Source organism: Oreochromis niloticus, linkage group LG19 (genome assembly GCF_001858045.2).
Source record: "Oreochromis niloticus isolate F11D_XX linkage group LG19, O_niloticus_UMD_NMBU, whole genome shotgun sequence".
Classification (NCBI taxonomy): Eukaryota; Metazoa; Chordata; class Actinopteri; order Cichliformes; family Cichlidae; genus Oreochromis; species Oreochromis niloticus.
Genome location: NC_031983.2, coordinates 19,781,294 through 19,805,683, shown reverse-complemented (window position 1 = coordinate 19,805,683; position 24,390 = coordinate 19,781,294). Strand labels below are relative to the sequence as shown.

Sequence of the window (24,390 nt, the reverse complement as noted above, 5' to 3'; positions counted from 1 at the left end):
CGCATATCTTTGAACTTTTTGTTTCCTTTTTACGTGAAAATAGGCACATCTATGAAACTTGATCATTTCTAAGATATATGGCTTGACAGACCAGCTTCAATAATAGGCTCCTGCATAATAATTTCTTATAATGCCTGTGTGACTACATTCCCATCTCTAGTACACGTCAATATGAGTAAAGCAACGGCTCTCGCTCCAACTGTGAAAAAACAGGTAGGTTGTTGCATGAGAAATAAGAACTGTTGAACCTGTTAACCCCCAGAAAACAGCTTCTGCATGGTCGAAGAATGTGAGCAAACATGTATTTCTTTTCTCATGAAACAGTGAAATCAGCAGCAGTTGCAATATGGAAAATAAATCAATATGTTTCATTAACTTTGAAAACAAAAGTTGGGTGCAAAAGCTAGGCTGGAGGACATCTTCAGTTATTTGGGAATATAGTAGGAAAGTCTATACTGTTGTATAAAAGACCCACTGTTTATGAACCAAACATTAAAATGTATATGGAGAATTACAAATTGCTGAACATATATAGTGGAAAGTGGTGAATAATATGCTAAACGATTGTTTTTTTTCTATTGTGAAAAATCACAGGGGCGTTGGCCAGTTGTGTATGTGTGCAATCAGCTCTGCTATAGCAAAAGAAGTACTAACAAACCAATTTGTTGGTTATGCCCATAAGGAGCATAAAAGAAATAGAAAAACAAAGGCTTAATTTTTATGTTTTTCCATTTGAAGGCAGTTGAGTACAGAACGCTCCTCCCTTCTCTCGAAAATGACACTCCATAAAACTCAGGAGGCCTGATTCAGTAGAATGTCGTTGGCTGCATGTTATGGCATGTGAGATGGCCTAGTTGCTTGCTGGTTTAGAAACATTGACACATAAGGATATAAAGCGACCTGATCGGAAATTCAGTTTATTTGTCATTAAGAATTCTCATAAGCATGTGACACAGGTTTTGTGAAGTCATGCATGGCAGTACTCCAAAATGTGACAAGAAAAGCCAAAACAAAAAAACCTCTGATCTGCTTGAATGTTTAAATTCTCTTCAAAAAAAAAAAAAAAAATCAGTTTGAAATAAATGGTGTAAAGCCAAAAACACACAGCTGGAAAATAATTAATTTTCAATTTTCTCTTCCTGAAAAGAGCTCCCTTTCTCTTTCCTTGTTCCTTGTTCGTATTTTTGTTTGGACTTTATGGAAAAAAAAATTCACCTCAAAGCTAAACATACCTTCCTTAGAAAGCTCTTCAGAAAAGGGTATGATGAAAACCACTGAAAAGGAAGTTCCTTTCACAGGTATGTCAGTGTGGAATTTTGTGTTTTGATGTCTTGATGTTTCCATCTGTTTTCTACTGGCATGCTTTTGCTTGCTTTGCCTAGTACTAATAATATTAAACTACACTGACTGAATTTGGATGGAAGTCAATGCTATTTTTACAATGTACTGTAACGTAAATACTTGGAAACTTTTTTCCTCCACACTCAACTCACTCATGAAATATGCGAGAACATCTTATGTTGCTGGTTTGGTTAATGATGATAAACAAAATCCAAGGTTCTTGTTTGACAGAATCAGCAGACTCCTGTGGGACAACCTCGCTTAGCCTCTATCAGGTCGACTGATAACTGCTGAAAACACATTTTTATAAGCGTTCCCTTAATTTCCCCCTTTGCTTTGGGCTATACTTTATAACTATTTGTATGTATGGAAGTGTGTATGTTGGAATGAATGTCTGACCGTACTGTTGATTTAATGTCCATTAATGTGTCTGTATGTTTGAACAGGCATACTTAACTTTAATCTGTGGCTTCTATTGACACTGTGAAGCACTTTGTAGAAAAGTACTATACAAATAAAATTATTATTATTGTTATTATTTTATCAGTAGTAGTAGTATTGTTGTTGTTGTCGTTTTTTTAAAATAATTGATTAATAAATAAATCATTTACTGTGTTTTTCTTGTCTCTTGCTTGCCCTCAGACAAATTCAGGGGAACCTAGAGTTGGATCCAGAGACCAGAGAGGTTTCGTCTTGTCTTTGGTGGAATGAGAATGTTATTCGTTGTTTATCATGTTTCCACAGATTTATGAAAATGCTTCAGGCTCCTAAGTGTAACGGGAAAGGGGTTGCAAGGTAACAGGAAACCTGATAAACAGACACCAGTTCAGTTGCCTTGTGTGTTTACATTTGATGGATTCAATAATTATCTGTGTTTGTGTGTGTGTTGGGCCAGGTTACATTTTTTGTGATTAAAATATACCGATTTTCCTGAAAAAAATGAATAAATAAAGAAAATACACATAGTGTTCTATTTAATCAAAAGTACACAGGGAAATATAAGCAACAATCAGAAAGTATTTCTTCAGTCAGTTTCTTTTGTTTTGTACAAGGACATTGCTATTAAACACGAGGAAGAAAAAAGTTTGGAAGTCCTCGCTGCCTCAGTAAACCCCGCCCGGTAACAGGCGTGGTTTGCTGAGGGAAAGCGGCTCCCACCTCCCTCCTTCTCTATATTTACTGGCTGGCTGTCACAGCAGCTTCTGTACCAGAAACAAATCAGTCTCCGTATTGCTTCACCTTACTCTGTATGGTCTACATCCCGCAGACATGGACTTCCAAGTGTTGATGTACACGGTGCTATCGCTTTCTATCCTCCACGCGTTTGCGCTCTAGCTGTGCGCTCCAGGCCCGAGGAGCGTCCAGCTGCTGACGAGAAAGGGACTGATATTATTTTGTCATCCATTGACACATCACTGTGCAAGAGAGAGGGGGGATAGTAGACCTAGCAGCAGAAGAGACCACACAGTCGTGACAGCTAAGACCGTTTCTGGATATCGGACAACAGACAGTGGCTTTTTTGTGTCCTCCATCATGGCGAGTGACTCTCCAGCACGGAGTCTGGACGAAATCGACCTATCTACTTTGAGAGTAAGATTAATTTACGTTTAATTTCTGTTAAAGAAAAAAAGAGAAAAAGAGTGTGTGTGCGTGTCTGTGTGTAAGAAAATTGATGTGTGCGCTCGCGCGTTCCTCCTTCTCTTGCACCTGACAGTGCTCCCTGAATAACAACCGGCACAGAGCAGAGGAGGCTGCAAAAGGCGGATGTGTGGGAGACGGGCCGCCACAGTGTGTCAAATTATAGATCAAATTATATATAGACATTAACCAACATTACAGCTGGCTTGCACATCTGAAGGCTTATCTTCATTCAAGTCAGTTACCGGAAGGTCGGTGTTGTGTGTGATGCTGAATTAAGGTTGAGGCTGTGATTTTGCTGACCTGGATAGGGGGTGTTGTGTATCTTCTTTCAGTGGGCCAGCCTATTATAGCCTCATCAGAATTGATTCAGAGTGGAATTTAACCTATTTCTACCACACACTGCTGATTCTCGTGGCTTGTGTATTGTAAGAACAGGACAGAAACTGCTTTTAAGTCAAACTCATATCTATCCAGATTTTTTTCTCTCTTGCTGTTCTTCATGGTATTTACTCAGTGTGTGTGTGTGTGTGTGTGTGTACATGTGTGTGTGTGTGTGTGTGTGCAAGAGAGAGAGGCAAGCGTGCCAACCTACCTGTAGTCACTGTAACCTACTCAAAGTCACAACTGAAGCCTTGCATGCTGCAATAGCCAGTTCTTTTGTTCATCCAGTATGTGCTGTAAACCATAATACACACACACACACACACACACACACACACACACACACACACGTGCACACAAACAGACAGGCATACACAAACAGCCTGTGTTTATGTGTGGAGACCCATATTTTCACTTCATTGGGCAGTACGTGTGTTTCTAATGTGTAGGTGTCTGCCAAGCTGATAGTCAACTGCATAAAGCAGTAAGGGATGCTTCAGCTAAAGACCCGTTTGCCGCTTTGAGAAACAAAACCACATCCCTCTTGCTTTGTCTCTCTCACACAGCGCAGTTGTCGTCTGTTTGTGCCCACATGCCATTTTTGTCTCCAGTTCTGTCTTTGCTGGTCTCTTTCTTGCTTCATGGTTTCTTGCCTATTTGTTTCTGCTTCACTAACACCAACTCATCCATCTACCTCCATTCCGTTTCTTTTCTATCAATTTCATCACCTGTTTTTCTATCACCTTGTCTATCTGACTGACTGAATGTACCTCCCTGTCTCTCTGCCAGTCGTTCTGTCTCCTAGCATTATGTCTCTGCGCCCACGTCCTTGCACTGCTTGAAAGAAGAATAATATTTCCAAGGAATTGTGAATCAAGTGTTTAGGAAAATAAGTGCTACTTTTTAGGTTTACGCCTAGCAAAATTTCATCAGCGGGACGAGCTCTATTAAAGACAGAATGGAAAGAGAAATCTGAAAGAAGAAGAGGAGTAGAATAAAACAGACAGAGAAACACTGAAAGAGGAATGAGGAGGCGAGTGGGAGTTCAGCCATGGATGCCTTATTCTTTAGGAGGCAGGATTTCAAGTGTCTGTCACTGTGACTTAGAGGCAGCTTACAAGGACGTGCAAACACATCCAGATGCTCATGTTTGCCTTTACATAGAAGTGCATTTAGGAGTATGGGAATATATAATTATGTCAAATGATTACTACTATCTTAAAAGTAGTGATGAGTTCACAACACTAAGAGCCTTAAAGGTTTTAGGCAAGACCAGTAGGTTAGTTCAAACTTTCATTAGCCTCAAAGCTAAGATTCTATTATTATTGTTATTATTATTTTATTTTATTTATTTTTTTCCTATGTTAGATATTTCATTTGATGAAGTGGTACAGCTCTAAAAAAAGTTTTCATATTTTTCATAAAAATAGTGCTTGAGTCAAAAGATGGAAGTGGAAAAAATAGAAGAGAAAAAATAGAATAGAGATTTCCTACCACCATAATGCTACATTAGGGGAAGCCAGAACCTTTATTTTAATATTTTTCCCCCAAACTATACTCCAGCTATTTCCTTTGTAATATTATGTTGTGAATGTCTTTTGTGATTTCCTCCGTAACTAAGTTACACAACCTGAACAACATGTTCTACAAGCTGAAATAAACAATGATTTCCAGAGAAGTCTTAAACAAACCAAGGTTTGTCCATTCAACATGTACGAACAATACCTATCTTCCCGAGCAATACACACGCGCGCACACACACACACATAGACAGACACACACATGGTCTAAGATGAATTTACAGTCATCCACTGCTGGACTGGCTAGACAGGAAGTAGGTCAGCTGGCTCTGACGAGGTGGGTAGGGTTGAGTGGGGGCTTATAAATACTGGGCTTGGTGATGATGGTGGGGCATTGTGTTTTAAAGTCTATATGAGTGTATGGTTGGGGGGGGTGGGGGGCTGTTCCAGGGCTAGAGCTTCCTTATAGGCACAATGACCATCACACAGACACACACACTCATAAGAGACAGACAGAATTGAGTGGGAAGTAAAGTGGAAAGAGAAGTGGCTTTTCATGTTTGCTGCCTCTGCACTTTTTCCTCTCTTGCTTTGTTTTCATATGCCTTGTCAGGTCTCTGCAACATCTGCTGGTGTGACACATCAACCCTGCGGCACCTGCATAGATGCATCATGTTTCATTTTAGTGGGGAAGGCCAGACTGACTAGAGGCATTCACAGAAATGTTTCTGCTGTGGCCCATCTTACCATGACCCACAATAACCATAAAAAAATATACAAGGTTGAATACTTTAAAAATTCTTTAAATACAGACAGTGGTTCTTATGCAAAGTGATGCGAACACACACAGGTCAGAGGCGTCAGAAGCACAGGCTCATCTAGTCAGCTGACGAGAGCAACAGATGGCAAACCAGCAGGAAGTCCAGCCAGAGGAATACACACACACAGACACACACAGACACCACACACTAATACTGGCAGTAGACTAATGTGCTGTGCTGGGAGTCAGGTGTGAAAGCTGAGATGAAAGAGAGAAGAGGTGAAGGGATGAAGGGATAGTGACATGGTCAGAGAAAGACTAAGAGAAAACGCAGAGGGAGAAAGCTGGATTGAAGATGAAGGAAGCTTAGAGAGATTTACAGGAACATTGAGAGACAGCGAGAGAACCCAAGAAGGGAAGAAGAAAATGACAAGAGGGCTGAGCTCGGGGTAAAGGTGGAGATGTGACCAGTGACTAAAGTAGTTCAAGGCAAAGACCCATCTCTAGAGCCTCTCCCTCCCTCTCAATCCCTGTTGCCCAGTAAGGCCACATTCCTCTGCCCCTCACTATGGACTCCATAGTAACGGGGCCACAGCAGTGCCCAAGGCTTACACAGAGCTTATTCATGAATAGTCTATATACTGTATGGCAGACTGTCGCTGAGAAATGCCCCTCTCCCTCCCACCCTCCCTTCCACTGTGCCTGCCTGCTTCTAGTTGACCTATTTTTTCCCCCTCAAGTCACTAATGGAGTTAGATTAAAGCTTTAATTCCCTGCCATAAGTATTCAAATGTATAAGTAGTTGTGGTCTGCATGCATGTTTTACTTATTTAAGCCCTCCAGTGTAGCTTTTTATTAGGATTATAGTTAATTAATTATTTATAACATACTATAATATATTTGTAAGCATCTATAAGGATGGATGGGCACATTTTAATTATTGTACTTTATTAGATCTATAAAAAACATCACTTATGACATGATACCTGAAAGAGTTGTTGTGAACAGTTATGTGCCTATAACTATTTTAGTGTTGTAAACTATGCATTACACATTTTGTGTGTGTTTGTGAATGGTTAAAATCCTTTAAAAATGTAAAAATTAGTGTATAAAATTATCATATCAAATTAATAAATGCTGGTTTTTTGCTTCTTGCAACTTGCTAGCTCATTTCGGGAAAAAAGTAAATGAGCCAAGAAAAGATTTGTCATCAAAAGTATTCATGTTAAGGAAAGGATTCCTTGGCAAACCTCTCATAAGTAGTTTGTTGTGTGTAAGCACTGACCACACTGTCTGCTTTCTAAACGACTTCTTAGAAGTGCTTGACAAAAACAAATGTAGACTGTATAAAAAAGATGCACGTAGCCACCTTGATGTCATCCATGAGTTTGTAAACTCCTGGTTTGCATTATGCATGGCATAGTGGCACTCAAACATCACGAAAAACATCAAGAGCTCCAGTTCCATGACTTAGATCAGTCAAAGTGCAACATATCTAATGCGTTCTATTCTAGCATGTTTGAAAGTATGCACTGCACCACATACTAGCTTCCTTTTTCACCCCTCTCATTCAGTGACGCACAAGTGCACACTCACACTTGATCTGAAGTGTTTGAAGGAATCATGTGCATGCAAACAAGTCCATAATAGGAGTGATCCCTCCATTGTGTCTCACTCACATTGTGCAGGGCAGCAAGGAAAGAAAAATGTATTGAAATGACAGAGGGATGTAGAAAAGCAATTCATGCAGAAGGGAAGGAGTGATGGGCAAATGGGGATAGGGAAAGGTGTGAGATTGCAAGTTGGCAGAATCGGGTGGCGAGAGGTTCTGTTGCATCGCACAACAAACCCTGCAGCGTGTACCCTCTTCAGTGGCCTGTTAATCTGTGATTAGAAGTGGACTCCTGCTAATGTACTGTACATGTCTGGGTGAGATGTACTGGGAATTGGGCTACAACGACATCTCCTTGTAAAAACAAGCAGTGTTGAGCTGTGTTGTTAAGTGTAAGTGGTTTTATAAGAGGCAGAGCTGGCCCCAGCATGACTTCTCCTCTTAGAGTCCCTAATTCAATCCACCTCACATCTCTGAAAATCACTTTCTACAAACATTAACTGCACTCACCTGGTCACTGGCTAATGCACAGAAAGATATACTACAGATATACAATAGGTAAATATGAGCTTGGCAAAAATCTTGATCTTGGTGAGTGTAAAAAGTAACATTTTGAGTTGAACTTTTACTGCATAAATGCTGGTGATATAATGCTAAAGTGCTGTTGTGCGATACAAAACTATACATAAGCCATGTTATAGTAATTCAGGGTGTTTTGGGATTATTTGATAAGTTTTAAGAACAATATGGGTGTACTGTCAGCTTATATGATATACACATTTTGGCCATCTGGAGTCAACCCCTTGAGCTCTTTGTCGCAATCCTTAACACGTTCTAGAGCAATTTTGCGGTATAGGGGTGTGGGCAGTATATTGGGCCAGTATTGCCATGTGGGGTTTTTCTTAGTTTGCAGTTGCATCACGAAAGATTCAATGATTGCCAGAATCCAAAAGTTCAAAACAGTGCATTGCAACAGGATGATCAACAGTATTCACATCAACTGCCAGTTGTCTTAGTCATGTGGTTTGTTAGTTAGACCCACATCACATTACACGTAAGTTATACATAGCAAGTTTAGCAATTGTTGATGTGAAAATAGAGATTTGTGCAGTTTTAATTTTATTTCCTTAGCTTTCATTGCAAAGATTGCACAACTCACTGCTGGGTCTGGTTGAAATAATCATGACCTTTATGACTATAAAGACACTTCAAAGTCTTACTTTTTCGCAGCAGGAATGTACAATAAACATACGCTTAAAGACCTGAAAAAATGTGTTATTTTCTGATAAGCCAATTTTTTTTTAAACAAATAATTTGAGAAGTGGTTTCGTAAATCATCATCTTAATCGCAATACTCATAGCTTATCTTCTCAGATGTGATGATTTAACCTTAATAGACCTTCTGTCTTTCTTTGCTATATTATAAATATATGACTATGAACTTTACATTGAATAAGCTATCTGCTGTTGTCTGCAGGTCTGTCATTCACAAAGATAACGATAGCTGATAAAATGTAGCGTGATTGGGATGTAGATGCAAACTGATTCACTAAACCTGAAGAACAATTGTTTGTGTCACGGTGTAAACGTACTGTCACAGATTAGATTTCCAGCATCTGCAGTGATTATTTTCAATTTTATCAGGACTCTAATGTTCACTTCTTGTACTGCTGTTTTTGTGCGTTAAATGCGTTGCCTCTATCTGTCTCAATTTTATTTTTCATTTTTCCTCTCCACTTTTAATTTGAATTCACATGTCACTTGTGCATATTTTTAAAGTGTGTAACAGTATTGTGTGATTGATATGAATCCTAATGTTTGGAGCTGAACTGATAAGAGAAATCAGAACTAAGTGAAATCTCATACAAAGACCTTAGTGACTACTCTCTAGTATCCTGCAATGTGATCTTTAGATTTAGTATTGGTTTAATTCATAACACAGCTGATATATGGCTGATACAATGAACAGACAGACACAGCATTAGAGAGTAAAACTGGCTTTGGTTAGACTTTACACAATGGCATCGAGGTGTGGTTTTGTCAAAGGAATTCACATACTTCGAATGCATCAAAATGTGTCAGGCAATGAAGCATTGAGTGATACATTACTTCTTAAGAAGGGTGAGTCTACTTTGTAAGTGACAGTTGATTCGTTATTAATAGCTTTACTGAAAACCTTTAATTACCTTGTTTACACATGGACTTCTCAGCCTTGTAATCCGCTGGAGCAAGCAATATATATATTTAAGAGTCAGCTGCATTTCTTATGGCCTTTGCATGCAACTTGTTCTGATCAGATTGATTATGTTTCCATGTAAGCCATGCTTAGATCACCTGATTGGGATTTTATGTGAGTAATTTGCTCTGGTTTTAACATTAATTTTTAAGGTTAGAGCTAGGATTAGCTTTTGGTTAGATAGGAGTTAAAGTTAGGAATGTAGTGGAGAGAATTAAGGTTAGGCTGTGGAATGAAAGAATGAATGCAGTCAGTAAAAGTCCTCACACATGTTGTAAAGTGGCTTTCACAAGGGCTGCAGGCCTGCTCTTAAAAATCCATTATTAATGGACTCTGCTGCTCATGGGCCAGTATTCTCTGTCTGGAGCAAAAGAGACAAAGCATTACTGTATTCATCCCTTGTACCAAAAGTTAATACAATGTACTTGTGACTAGAGCCTGACTGATATAGAATACTTAAGACTGACACTGCTACCGATATTCGGTGATTTCAAAATCTGCTATTACATATAACGGCCGATATGGTTTTTTCTATAACGTTTGTTATGTGTAGTTATTGAATTGCTCATTACCTTTTACGTTTTAATTTGTCAGCTGTTATAAATACTGATAGTGATAGATTTACAGATAGCTATTGGCCAATAAAATCATCGCTGATAATTGGTCAGTTGGCTGTTACTTACAGCTTTTCTAATAATTTAATGTATGACGTACAGTAAAGGTTATCGGTTACCAGTTAGTGTCATGCTTCTATCATGTTGCAACGGCTTATAGAAAATAAAGGAAGTCATGTTCTTTTGTGGCTTTGAAAAATTCTTAGAGAAGTGTCTGAATTGGAATAAAGCTTAGTAAGAAAAAAAACTGCACTATCATCAGACAGAAGGCTGTGCTCAAAAGTTGACTGTGTGTCTTTACATCTGTTGGTGGATCCTCATTCTTCTTTCTCTGAGCACTTTTTTAAATGTATCACAAGCTATTTTTAATGTACTGTTATTCAGCAGCTTTATACAGACGCACAGCATGATTAATTGGCCACCAGTGGGGTCATATGGCTGTCATGTGACCCTGGCAAAGACTCAGCAGGAAAACAAAATGAAAAAAAAAAACCCCCCAAAACAAAACAAGGAAGTAGGCCGAATTGTTTCAGTTACAGGGAACTCCAACCCACAGACGCACAGACGCAGATGCAGCCTTAGAGAGGTGGCCACGTGCTGAGAGCTGATTCTGCAAGTGGCCTATAAAATATGAATGATATCGTACTACATTTTTGTCGGCAACCCTAAAGACATGTATGAACTGGAGCATCAAAAAGCTGCTTTTTTCTAGCCACAGAACTCATCCTGTGTGCATTCAGGAGTCTCATGCGGGCCTGTATAATGTGCCTTCCAGTGCTTGTGTTTCAGCATTGCCTATATGCGTTTATGCCAATATGGATTTTCCTTTTCTTTTTTGTATGTGAACGTTTCTGTTGTGTGTAAACAGAAAGGAAACGAGAGGGCATCCTTCGATGAATCTCGAGACAGACTGTCAGAACTTTGTTTGCAGCTCTGAGAGTTAATTCACACAGCTGTCAAGCACACACACATAGATGCATACACATGTAGTGAGAGATAAAGAAAGTAAAGGGTGAAATAATCTACCTCTATAAGCTGGCAACCGGTCACATGCACACTCAGAATGTCCACTGTTAAAAGCAACTAGCAGTCTCTCTCTAACTTTCTCTCTTTCACGTGCACAAGCATTTACTTAGACATACACTCATCATTTTGTGCCCACTCATACTTGTTAGAACATTTGAACACTATCCCTGTGTAGGAGTGTGTTATTGGCACTGTGTGTGTGTGTGTGTGTAGTTTTGAGAGTGTGAGAGAGCTAGACAGCGGGAGGATGTACTTGAGACAGAAAGTGAGAGAATGAGTTTTGCGATGTGTGCGCGTGCGTTTGTGTACGAGGAAAAGCGCATGTGTGTGCTGGTGTCTGCAGAACACAACGGAGGGGTGAAAAACGACAGAAAACAGGAAGAAGGGAACAAGAAAAGCGCAAGGCCCTGTCTTCAGAAACAGCTGACAGGTCGACAGGTCTGCTGAGACCAACAGAAACAAACATATGGAGATAGAGTGGGAGAGACAAAGGGAGGGATGGGGAAAAGACAGAGACACTGAGAAGGAAGAGGGGGAAGTTGAGACAGAAGAACAGAAGAAGGAGAAAATGCATTTTAGAAGTCTTAACAAAGATGCAAGATTTATGCAAACCCCTTAAAATAGGCTATAGCGTTACCTGTTTAGCATCAGAGGAAAACCTTTTTTATCTGTGGTATGTGGTTCACTAGCACTGTGGTTGCGCACGTGTCATGCCAGCAAAGTTAGCTGCAAGTTCAACTGAAAATTCACAGACATGATATGAATGTAAGATAACCTTTATTAGTCCCACACGTGGGAAATGTGAAGTGCAAACAGTGAAAAAGAGAAAGTACGTGATAAAAAAATAGATGAACTGCGAATGCAAGACGGAAGGAAAGTGATAAGGTTAGAAAAGAGGGACAAGGATGCAAATAGAATACATGTGTGGCTGTTCAGAATAACAATAAAAAAAGATGTATTATTGAGAGGGGAATTGTCTGTGAGAAAGGGGTATTGTGTAAAACTGTCTGTTCTCCACTTTTGTATGAGTCCCAGTGTAGATCTACATAATAGTGCAGTTTATTTTTGGTGAACCAGCAATGAAATAAGCCTTTAGCTTTGCCCCCAGTTGAAGAATCTCATTTTTAAACATCTTCTTTTACTCTAAAAGAAGAAGGGAATATAAAAAAATGGATCAAAGATTTATTTGAATACCCAGTAGAGTTGGCTGTAACATACTGTAAGCCTCATTCCAGTGAGTTGGTAATGACATTTTCAAAAGTCGGAACTATCACTGCAAGATTACATGCTTAATTGTGTTGTCATCATGAACATGTCGAGTGAATAAAACCTCAAGAATAGCTCCAGCGTTCTGGCTGAGGACAGTTGATGTATTGATGAATGATGGCCACATTTATCAAACTTGTGAATGACAGCAGCGGGGAGAAAAGCTGGTAAAGCTGGTAAAAGGACCTCAGTGTTTCTGGAACTCTGAACTTCATTCACTGTTGGAATGAGAGCAAAGTGCAGATAAAAGAGTGAGACAAACATAGATGGACTTCAGCTGGTTGGAAAACAGAAGCTGGAGGAGCAGGGAGAGTGTGAAAGAGACAGGGAGAGAGAAAGAGAGAGAATGAAGGAGAGGGTAAATGCCAGCTATTGTTGGAATGCCGTAGCAACGTGCAGCAGAGAGGAAGGGGGGAGGTGTGTGTGTGTGTATGTGTGTGTGCGCGCAGGGTCAGTGGGTTTTATGCTCAGTTCAAGCTGCTCCTTTTCAAAGATGCGTTGAGTTGTGTTGGCAACCTAGCGACTGTGGGCTTAAATTATTAGCTAGTCTGGATGCATGCCTAAAGCAATCCAGCACTGCATTTCAGACCAGTGTATCAACACTCTGAGAGCTTTACTGAGACATTACTGCTCATTTAAACTACCAGCACTGTTTAGAATACATGCCCACTGTTGTAATATGGATTAAAAGACTCAACGCTGCATGCAACATCAACATGCTAGCGTGCTCAGAATTACAGTATGTTGATGTTAAGTAGATATAGTTTGTCTGTTAGCATGCTAACATTTCTCACTGAGCAATAAACATAACATGAAGCTAAGGCTGGAGGGAATGTGATCCTTTTTTTGATGATGGTGCTAGATGTAAAGTTAATGAGCATCGCTCATTTGCTTCTCTTTAGACTCATCTCTGATCACCATCTGATTAAAATTTCTAGACAATTCATCTGGCAGCTGTCAAGCTGTCTCTTCCTATACCTAAGACTTAGACCTACTGAAGGCCTTTCTGTGCAAACATATGCCATACCTTATTGCATTCAAATAATCTGAGTTTGTTTTTAAGGTTATGTAGAGCTGAGTGTCTGTATTCTAACCATTCCACTGTCTTTTCTTTGAATTTACAGGATCCCGTCGGCATTTTTGAGCTGGTTGAGCTGGTGGGAAATGGCACATATGGGCAGGTGTACAAGGTGAGACCTATACACACTTAGAATGTCGTTCTGATAGCATGTGCCTCATTCTTATCAGTTTTTTATTTAGCCTCTGCAAGTAGCCCGTGTGAAACAAAGAAAGACAATGTAAATGAAGGAGCACATGAAATAATACAGGAGATAAAAGAAACCCCACAGCTGCGGTGAAACTGTAGATGTGTAAAAGTACAATAACCTGCTAATTTTTCTTGTGCCTTTAAATAACACTTTACTCTCTTTACTGTTTTTAGACCTCTCATATCTCAGCAATGCTTTAACCTCTGAGGTTTTTCTGGGACACAGGAAGTTCTTGTGCTAAGTCGGTCTGCGTTTGTGACATCACTGTGGTTTGTGCTTTTTGTTGTCAGATGGGCTCAGCTGTTTCCCGGAGTTATTTAAACAGAATCTCTCAGTCCATGTCACTGTCTGAGCTTCCTCTTCTCTTCATGATAGGCTGTCGTTCTCTGTTCCTTGCTTCCTTTTCCTGATTCTGCTGCTTTATTTTGCCACTCTGCAGGATAGGGAAGCAGCCTGTATCACTCTGTTTAATGACCCCTAGTTGGAATAAATATGTTTAAATATATGGACGGATAAAATATGTGGGCAGCCTTTGACTCTGAAAGCTTTCAGTGCATGTATTTTGTGTGCTTGAGGACGTGTCTAATGAACCACAGACTTAAGGTCAGGTGGTGATGGAGAGGAGCCTATTTAACCAAATAAAAGGTCAGACAAAGGTCAGACATGCTTATCCACACTTCTAAAAATACGTGTGTGTGGTTGTTTGTAAGATCCAGAAAGGACGAAAAACATAGAAATAATAATAACCAGTAGATTTTTTTTTCTACAAATAAATAAATATTAATAATAAAAATATTGTTTGAAACTTCAGGCCCAGGTTGGTCTTAAATGTTTTCAGTCACTTGACCAAGAAATTTTCCATCACACACACACACACACGCCGCTTTCCCCCTCTGATACACATTTACCTCACACAATGCGAGTGCTTTGTTAAGGCTATACTTTACAGTTCCACTCACCCGTATTTGTTTAACAATTAAGCTGATTTGATAACTTAGCTTATTTTGTGGCTAAAAAAAGAATCATAGGTTCAGTGCCAGGCTGGAATATGATGATTAGGAAAAAGGGCTTGCTAGCCATTCCTCTTTGTTAGTGTATGGAAGCGGGGGAATGCAAATTTAATAGCAAATGGCTTGAGAATAATGGTTACTCTTGGTGGTAAAAGTATGTGCCTGGAAATGCTTACAAAGCAAACTGTGCTGCGTGTTGAAAACTGTAACAATGAGATCAAATTTAGGACGATAATGAGGTTTGAAGTGTGGTTTCTCTTTTCAAAATGGTAACAGCCAGTTTAATTTTAATGAAAAAAAAAAATGAAGGCCTATCTGTCATAATAGCTGTATAAAAGGGACAAACATGCCAGAAAAAAAGATTCAACTTCAAATATCATCCTGTTCAGTGCTGTATAAATATAGCTTAAACTAGGAAAGATCAGTCTCATACACAGAGATAAGCAGCAGAGTCACTTGAGCAAAAATGTCATCTATTTTAAATTTCTCACACAGCTGAGGTTCCTCTTTCAGGCAGGCTGCCTGAAGAGGATCAACGTTTTTTGAGCAGGTGAACCTCTGACTCACTGAGATGATAAATTGACCTTCAGCCTGGCGGGTATTAGTGAAGTGGAATTGCTCTGGCTCGTTCTGAATCATTTTAAACACTTGTTATATGAGAAAAATAACACAGGAGAATATCATTCTTTAGAGCTGTGGTATCTCCATTCTGCATCAGTGAATCCTTGTCAGCGCGCTGTGGAGTTTGCCTTTTTTCGCTCAGATGAAAAGAGCAGAAGAAGATAAGAGTCAGACAGACTGCAAAAATGATTTGACTCTTCGTTTTGATTCCAAAAATGGATTCAAGTTGCTCAGAGGCCAGTTTTTCTGATGTTTATGTGATCACAGAGTACAAGTTAACAAGTTATGCCTTGATTTGTGGCATGCTACAGTTTCAAATGAACCATAAATAACAAGTAAAAAAATCGTATGGATAAAAAAAAAAATTAAGGCTAGCTTTGAGGTTATTAAAACTTTAATAAGCTTTTTGCATGGAGTGAAAAATGCATCACTTAATAGCTAAAAAGAGCTACATTTTACTGAGCAGTTGGCATTTTTACATCTACACTTTAACTGAATAGAAAGATTATAAGAAAAAATAAAAAAAAGAGTGTTTTCTCAATTCTATTCCCACAGCAGGAAAAACATAACCGCAACATTAGTTCGCCTTATTCTGCTGCAGTAATTTGTACTCCGTGAACTATGTGCATAGTGAAGCTATAGGTTTACTATGCATGCATGCTTTTGTGCATCCATTTGTGTGTGATAGCAGCGTTGTTTTATATTATTGGTTATAGAAGGGCACTAATGTGCCACATAGCTCCCTGTTTGTGTGCCTGTGAGCAAAAGATAACAGGTTTATCAGCAATTCCATTACTCTATCTAGTTAAATGATACAGATCTGGCTCTCAGTTCTCTTTCCACCATCTCTCTTTCACTCCTTTCCTTCTTATATGTGCCTAAAATCTCATCACAATTAAAAGATATCTATCCACATTATCATTTTTGTTGTAGTTTCTTTGACAGCAGAAATAGTTTAGAGACGTAGCCAATCATAGAAAACAATTTTACCCTGCCTTCACTCCTCTCACATGAGAGATCCATGGTGGTTATGTTTCCTAGTTCTTCCTCCTCTGCCTGCACATCCTCTTACTTTTCATCCTTTTGCTTTTGTGGATTTCTCTTATCAATATATAATCACGTTCGTTCTTTTGTTTCCTCTGTTTTCTGTGTTGAAACATCCCCAGTGAACTCTACTTAAGGGAGGACAGTGTGCCTACAGTATGTGCATATATATAGCTTCTACTGCCAGGTTTAAAAGGGCCATAAATAGAGAACATGGGTAATGCTGAATAATTAAATACCTTCTCTCTCCACTTCCCTCTCTCTTCATCTTCCACTCTCTCAGCTTCCTCCTTTAGATTTCTCTCTATCTAACTGTTGTCCCTCTGCCTCATCTGTATTCCCCACGTTTATTCCCTTTATTTAGCCATCACCTCCACTCACTCTCTTGTTATACTTATAATACTTCTGTTATGTCCGTCTTCCTTTCTTTCTTCCTGATGCCTGTGAATATTTTATGTCAGCTGTATTTCTCCAAGTGAGGAAAGACTCCTCACCTCTTTTGGTACTATAGGACATAGGAAGAAACTAAAAGCATTCCTTTTCAGCGATTGGCTAAAAAAAAAGACTGACAGGTTACCTTATTGACTGACAGGGTTATTGATCTGCTAATTGATTAATCACAGTTTCTTGCCATTCCCGCGGGAGAAGTGATTTTTCAGCTTGATGGGCAGAAGGACAAGTCGAGAGGGCAACTAATCATATCATGGTCGCAGGAGCGCAAACTGATACACGCATTCACACACATGCATGGATGTGTGACACCCATATACATCATCTCATCAACTGTCTCCTTGGCCTTCACAGCAATAAACCATTTTATACTTTCGCGTGTGTTTGTGTGTGTGTGCTGTTTGCACATATCGGGCCCCTCCCCTCTCCGTGACTTTGCTGCCTTCGCACAGTGAGGAAGCAGTAAAAATAAGTGGAAAGGAGGCGACCAGTCTTTTTCTCTCTGGTGGCAGAACACATCCACTCTGCTGCTGCTGCTGCTGCTTTCTGCACCCTCTTTAAATATTCACTAGTCAGTCTGAAAGACACACACACACACAGTGAGGAAGAAGTGACAGTTGGGGACCTGGGCCGTGTGGGCTTTTCTAGTGTATGCTCACCCACTGTGACAGTGATGCTGTAAAGAGAGCACCTGCATGGTTTCCGGTTATTGCACTGGTGTATGTGTGTCTAAATCAATGCGTATACAAGGATCGTGCAGTGTCTGACATTTCCTCGTGTCACTGTGTGTGCTCCTTTCATGTGTTCAGCAGTCAAGGTCGTGTGTATTCTTCTGAAAATGTCACGGGTTTCACTTATCCTGAAAATGATGCACAGATTCAGGTCAGACATCAGTGAAGTCTTCACAGATGTCATGCTAACCTCGTTACTTTGGCATGTAAACAGTCAAACAGAACGTAGATTAGGATTAAGGCTCTAGGAAACGTTTCATCTCATTAACCAATCGCTTTCTCTCTCCCTCCTTCTCTGTCCATAGTTGTGTTTTTATTTTTTTGTTGGGTTTTTTTGTTGTTGTTGTTTTTTTTTACCTGCAGTGCTCTGCCTGTCTTGCACCCCTCCCCGATTCTTCTCCTCCTCCTCCTCCCTCCCTGCCCTCTTAAGGAACTGAATAAAACTTCAAAGGTGTTTCTTTTTTATCTTCCTTATCTGCTGGAAGTCACGCAGCAAAGGACCATGGGAGATTTTTCCCTCTGCACGCTTGCCACAGACTCTTTTTAACACACACACACGCACACACATATCTCAGAGAAGCAGCATGAAGTAAGAAAGCCTGGCATAAAAGACTTCAAAACAGTATGATAGATAGAGTGACTTCATTTACTCCTCTTGTTTGATGTTCTAAACTCCTCCAGCTAGTGTTTCACAGCAGGAAAGAAGATCAAGCAAAAGCAAGCATATACACATATACAGTTTGTATCTCTTTGAAACTAGTCATTCTTGGATCATGCTAAAATTGGCAACACGACATATCAGTGGTTGGCATTACGTGTTGTGAGGAATGTGCCTTCTGCTCCATTTCAGTTCATTTTTAACAAAGGTTAACTATCAAGTATTGACTGTGAAGTTAACAGGTTTGTAATTTGTAAGCCAAATATTTGGGTTAATTGAAGATTTATGAATTTCCTTCTAATGCTTGTCACATCGACAACATTTTCACTGGCGCAGTTGGAGATAAAATTAAGTCTAAAATATATGGCCTTTTTAATTTTGTCTTTTTATTTTGCACAGTCTGCAAATGGTGATTTTTTTTTGGTATAATGGTAGGTAAAGTCAGAGAGCTCAAGATAATGTCTAGAGCTTGTTTGTTTTGCCAAGCCCAAATCATAAAAAGAAAGAAAAAGCACAAATCCCCTTTAAGAAGCTGGAACCAGCCTTGTTGCTGAATCAGGAAAACCTATTTCCATGTTTGTTTTCACCATTGTGACAGTGTATTCTTACAAGATTTAAATTCATTTTATTTTAACTAAAGGAATATTTAATCCCCACCTGTCTAAAAAAACTGAATGATTGATCAATAATTACAGTTTACCGTGACATGTTCTAGTTTGACTAATTTGCTAGATGCCAGGCAGCTTGGTATAATACAATATTTTTGTAATGTGAGTGTTTTATTTAGGTATAAATGTAATTCTTTTGCAAATCACACTGTAGATGTTCATAGATTTAGCCTCCACCATAAGCTCAGTGGTAATGAGAAATCATAATCATTCTCTGACTTCCCTAAAAGATGTATAGCCTACAGTCATGTTTTATAAGCTGCTGGTAGTGTGATAACAGGCTGACAACTACAGAGTGACATGTAAATGTAAAAGAATGTCGTGCTGAATGGCAGGATTAGTGTCAATACTGCTTGCAGAGGGTCGCAGCTGGAAGCGCATGCAGCTCAGGTGTAATTTGTTTTTTTTGTGTGTACACTACTTGAATATGTGTGTGTTTGTGTCTGCCTGTTGCCATATATAACACACGTCCCTGGTGGTGGCGTTGTTGTGGTTTCCATTGTCACTCTGTTTCAATATAACTGTTTTACTGTAAATTCTGCAGTTTTTCCACACACGCACTCACACACACACACACACACACACACACACACACACACATGTGCTTCAGTCTCTGGAGTCCTTATGAATGAACTGTGAACCGTGACTGAGGTGGATGTTACTGTGGGGCCAGCAGATGTGCTTGTTTTTACCGTATACAGAGATACACTCACGCACACACACACTCACACCTGGCAGTGTTTTCATTAGCCTACATCCTCTCTCTGTCTTCCCCAAGGCCACACGCCCCACTTACCCACAATGCACTCCTGCCACCCAGACCAGAGTCAATTAGCCATAGATGATGTCAATAACAATCTCTCATTCTGTCTTTGTTTTTCTTTCCCAGTCTCTTTCCCAGTTATAGAGCAGCCTCTTTTTCACTGATACTGTCATTGAGCTTAAAACAACTTTTTCACCACTATTTGAAATGTTCATCAATAGGTAAATCAATAAGCTATACCAGCCCTCACTCTCTATTATCCTTCATTTGCTGTGTCTTCTCCTTTTTATGGCCTTTAGCTGCATTTTCTTTGTTTTTCCACTCTAACTGCTTTTCATCTAAAATGCTTCTTCTCTTCATGTGTTCCGTCCTCCATACCCTCGCTCATCTGTTTCTTCCTATCTCTCTTTCACCTTCAGCCTGCACAGTAAATCAGCTTGGCTGTTCGTTTGACCTCCAGAGCTGCTGGAGCGTGATGCCGAAGTGCTGAACCTGCCGCTTTTCCTCTTCACAGCAACCCTTCTCCCTCACTTGGGCACATTGCGAATCACTTACTCTCTCTTTTCTTGCTTGTTTGACAGCAGTTGCATTTAGAGGAAGAAGTGTTTCCTTCCAAATGTAAAGAATTTTCAGCAGTTTTATTTGAAATGAGAGATAAGTGGGTGTATGGACAGGTCGGCAGATGACTGAGTAAAGTAATGAGCAAATGGATGAATGAATTCATGTTTGATTAAGATCGGATTGTTTTAGATCTGTTTCAGAGACAAGGTCAAGCAGTTATTTGGTTGGATTTTAACAACAGAAAGCCAAATAAAGCATTTGTGTACATTACATTTGTGTATGTGGGAGTTTGTGTTTCAGTAAATCTGTCTACCATAAACAGTTATCCTGTTAGTGTTTATCTAGTTCCGTCACATAAAAGCAGGTTTTATGATAAGGGTAAGCTTTGACTATTTTCTGACATATATGCACAGATACCAAAGTAAATATACACACTCATAGGTCATAGGCAGTGTCAGATATGTTTGCGATCATTTGAATGTATTTGCTTGCATTTCCAGAGTGATTTTCTCGTTTTAAACTATTTAGTGTGAGTGTATTTGTCATTATGAGGCAGTATGAATCCTTTCCCTGAACCCAGATTAGTTTGTTTTTTGTGTGTTTGTTTCTACTAGCTTGTTAATTAGCTGGCTGTACTGTGGGCAGGCAGGTTAATAAGCGGCTATATTTCAGACTACTGATAAATTATTGCTTCAGTAGGCTTTAGATGTTAACAGTGGTTCATTCAGAATGAAATCAACACTTGCAGGATTCCCAACGCAAAATTCAGATTAGCTGTATTCCACCACCCATCAATAATAGCTTCTAAACTGTTCTACAGATCGTTGCGCTCATCTTTCTTTCCCTCATCACCTTCACCTTAGTTTCTTTAATAACTGTTCTCTACAAAATCTTTGCTAGTTTATGTTTTCCTCACATTTGCTGGCTCTTTTTATGGCTTCTTTTAAATCTTCTTTCGTCTCAATCTGTCTTTCTCCTCTTTTTCCTTCTCATGCCTGAGCGTGAGCACAGCCTCGGGGTGCTTCTGTATTTCCTGGCTAGTGCAGGAGTAGATTGGAATGGAGGCCTTTGTCACTTTTATTTACTGCCTCACTGATTTCACGACAGCGTCTTGTGTGTGTTGTGTGTATGTGAGACACTTCTGTGTGTGTGTGTCTGTGTGATCCCGTGTGAATGCGGAATGATTGCAGGTGTTTGAACTGCAATGAGGTGTGTCTGGGAGTATTGCCCCTTTATTTCTTTGGGAGCCTTCCAGCAGAACTGTGTTTGTAATGTTCGTTAGCCAAAAGTGGCTTTTATTCTGCCTCATAGCTCCGGCACCTTCTGCTGAACAGGATGGGATTGTAAACCTACAAACTAAAACCGGTGGGCGTTGATATAGAGGTACAGACTGAAACACTGGTTATCTGAAATCCTTCAACCCTGAGACTGCCTCACTTTGGTTGTGTGTGCGTGAGGTGGGGGGCACCTCTACGTCAGACATGACAAGCACAAAGAAACATGCACACGGTGATAGTCCTGGGACACACCATTCACTCCTATCCCTAAGATGCTGTTGCTATGCAAACAGGCCCTGCGCTATGACACAATGCATATCTGAAGCTGAAGCAATTCCTAAAGTCTGTGTTTATTTGTGTGGATTACTATAATGGCACAGATTAGGATTATGGCCTGACCCATTTCCTTGTTACAAAGAGACGGCAACACAATCTGGCAGTCTGTTTCCTGTTTAGTGTGCGTGCATTCGAATGCTTTAGCATATGCAGAATGTTTACTTATTTATATACCTTGGAAGAAAATGACAGATCCAGGTTGAAGAACCCTGGCGGCATCACCTTCCATTACTCAGTCTTTCAAAAAATGGAAAGAGGAGACAGTTTGACCCTTCTTTCATGTCATTGTTTTATGTGTTAAGTTGTGTGAAATATCAGTGAGCAAGGTAAAAAACAAACAAAACAGGCATGAAGACTGGTTAATGTCCATCTGGTAACCACTAGTTAAAATATGTATATTCTGTGAGTGGTTGGCTGGGGGTTTTGGAGGTTGATTGCATTTACTATTGTGGAATTGGTCACAAAGAGGTACCGTATATGGTGCTGCACATAAAACTTCTTTGGGAAATCTTTGGTTGCTGGAAGGTTGCTGCGGTTATCTGTAATGTCAACTCTCACAAACTACCCACCAACCTGTAGTTAAACTCTGAAAAGTGTAATGCAAAACAAAAACAGAGACCGTTTGTCTTCCAAGTAAAAGTTTTTGAAATGTGGGCAATGCAGTGGTAAGGCATAACTTTTACTTTGAAGGTGAACATTCTCCATTTTTCGTTTGCGTTGCATTTTTCAAGTTAAAGAGGAAGTGAAGACTCAGATGATGAATGTTTGCAGAAAAATTGACGTCTTTCAAGCAAACTTTTTCATCTAGCACCTTTTTTTTTTTTGACCAGTTTCGCCCAGCGACGACAGCAACCTCCAGCAACCAGTGAGAAAATACACATTTTTCCCTCTGACCCGTGGTTTCTGGATGGTCAATAACTGTCTGTTCCTATGTGGTTTTAGTGTACACAGGACCAAAGTCTACAAAATAAACAGTTTTGTATTTATAAAAAATTAGAACTAGCAGTTTGGTCCATACTGTAAGCTCATTAGAAAACTGTTTTCTCCGGTCATAGATGGCGTGAACAGGAAGGTTGTTTTTTCATGCTCTCATTCAGAAAACATCTGCACAACTGGATTTCTTTTTGCAGCCAGAAGGAATGGAGCTTTAAATATTATTGGCTTCACTTTTCACATCCAAAGTCAGTCTACAGTCTATACCCACAACATTAAACGTGCCAACAGCCTCCTTAAGTAGCTGTCAAGTGTCCAAGTTTATTTTTATTCTTCCTGAAATAAATTAAATTTTGCAACTGCATTGAAAGTAGTAATATAAATGTTAAATAATAATCATTTGGAAAAATATAGCCCTATTTTTGAAATATCACATAGCTCATTTTGTCATCAAAGAGAAAATCTGGATGCCTTCTCCTGACCTTGCAGCTTGGCCACACAGGGACAGAGGCAGCATGAAATGTCGCTCTCTCACCGAACGTGTCTTCAGCACGTCCTCTTCCACTCTCTCTCCCTCACGCTTTATCCCACCTGAACTCTTCTTCTAAAGAAACAATATCCCATATCAGGACTAAAGATACTTATCCTTTGTCGTATCCCTTTGTGTCTTTGTATTTGAGCATGCGAGTGTCTCCGTATATTTTAGTGTCGTGTCCACTTTATTCGTGCCAACTTAGACCGTTGCTAGGCTACGACAGGAAGTGTCCTGCATAGTAAATGTGTCCTGAGTTGTAGAGGTGTTCGTGTATGTGTGTGTGGTGGGGTCTCGTCTGTGTGATTGACTTGGCAAGGGCAGAGATGCACACACAAATAAATAAAATATACACATGAAAGCACAGTCTCAAACACACACGTCTTGGGCATCACAATATTCAGTATCAGGCTGTGTTAAGGCATTAGCTAGCAGGTTTGTGTCCCCTCACTGAGGCTGCAAACTAAAACCGGTGAAGAAATACTTCCTTCTGCAGACTGTGTGTTTGTGCTTGTCAACATTCAGCTACTTATAACAGCAAAAAAATGTAAAAAGAATCCTAACACACAAACATACGCTGCAAGTCCTTCACTACATTTTACCATTACTTGGCAGCAGTAAGTATTCATAATTATGTGTTGATGATAATTACTGGAATTGGTGTGCTCTGTCAGGCTGACACCTCCCCGGTGCTGCACATGAACATGGAAAATAAAGCCCAAGAGATGAGAAAGTGATGAGTTATCAGACATAAAATTGGTTTGGAGTTTTTTCCTTTTTTGTGACAGTATGAACTTAAATACATGGTTAGCCAAATCAGTCCATTATAACTCTCAGCAGCTACAAAATATTAGGACACAGACAAAGAGTGTTCTCAGTTAAAGTAGTGGAAGTGGAATTCCATTCCCAGAAACATGAGAGGATCTTTCGTAGTGCTTAAACCTGCCTGGGCTAAGTCAACATCACCAGTGATTGTCTTGTATATGTTGTATTTGACATATTGATGTGGTTCATAATGTCATGCTGATGGAATTTTAAGTACTGCACTGTTTTATGTTTTATGAGTGTTTTAGTTCTGTGGTTGTATCTTGTCTATTTGGGACAACAGATTACATTTGAAAAATTCACATTAAAGAAAATA

At 39.6% G+C, this 24,390-nt stretch overlaps 1 protein-coding gene across 10 annotated transcripts in view; it reads left to right on the top strand.

Moving 5' to 3' along the window:
- The first annotated feature begins 2,510 nt into the window (after positions 1–2,510).
- Positions 2,511–24,390, top strand: part of tnika (TRAF2 and NCK interacting kinase a) — a 60,819-nt gene continuing 38,939 nt past the window's right edge. For 8 of the 10 annotated variants that reach the window (XM_019348850.2, XM_025900726.1, XM_019348848.2 and 5 more), the window contains exons 1-2: positions 2,511–2,931; positions 13,522–13,587. In XM_019348850.2, the coding sequence (XP_019204395.1) occupies positions 2,875–2,931; positions 13,522–13,587 (123 nt within the window). In that variant the 5' untranslated portion in view covers positions 2,511–2,874. The remainder of the gene's footprint in view (positions 2,932–13,521; positions 13,588–24,390) is intronic. The other 2 variants (XM_005477311.4, XM_005477310.4) reach the window with 1 other exon arrangement.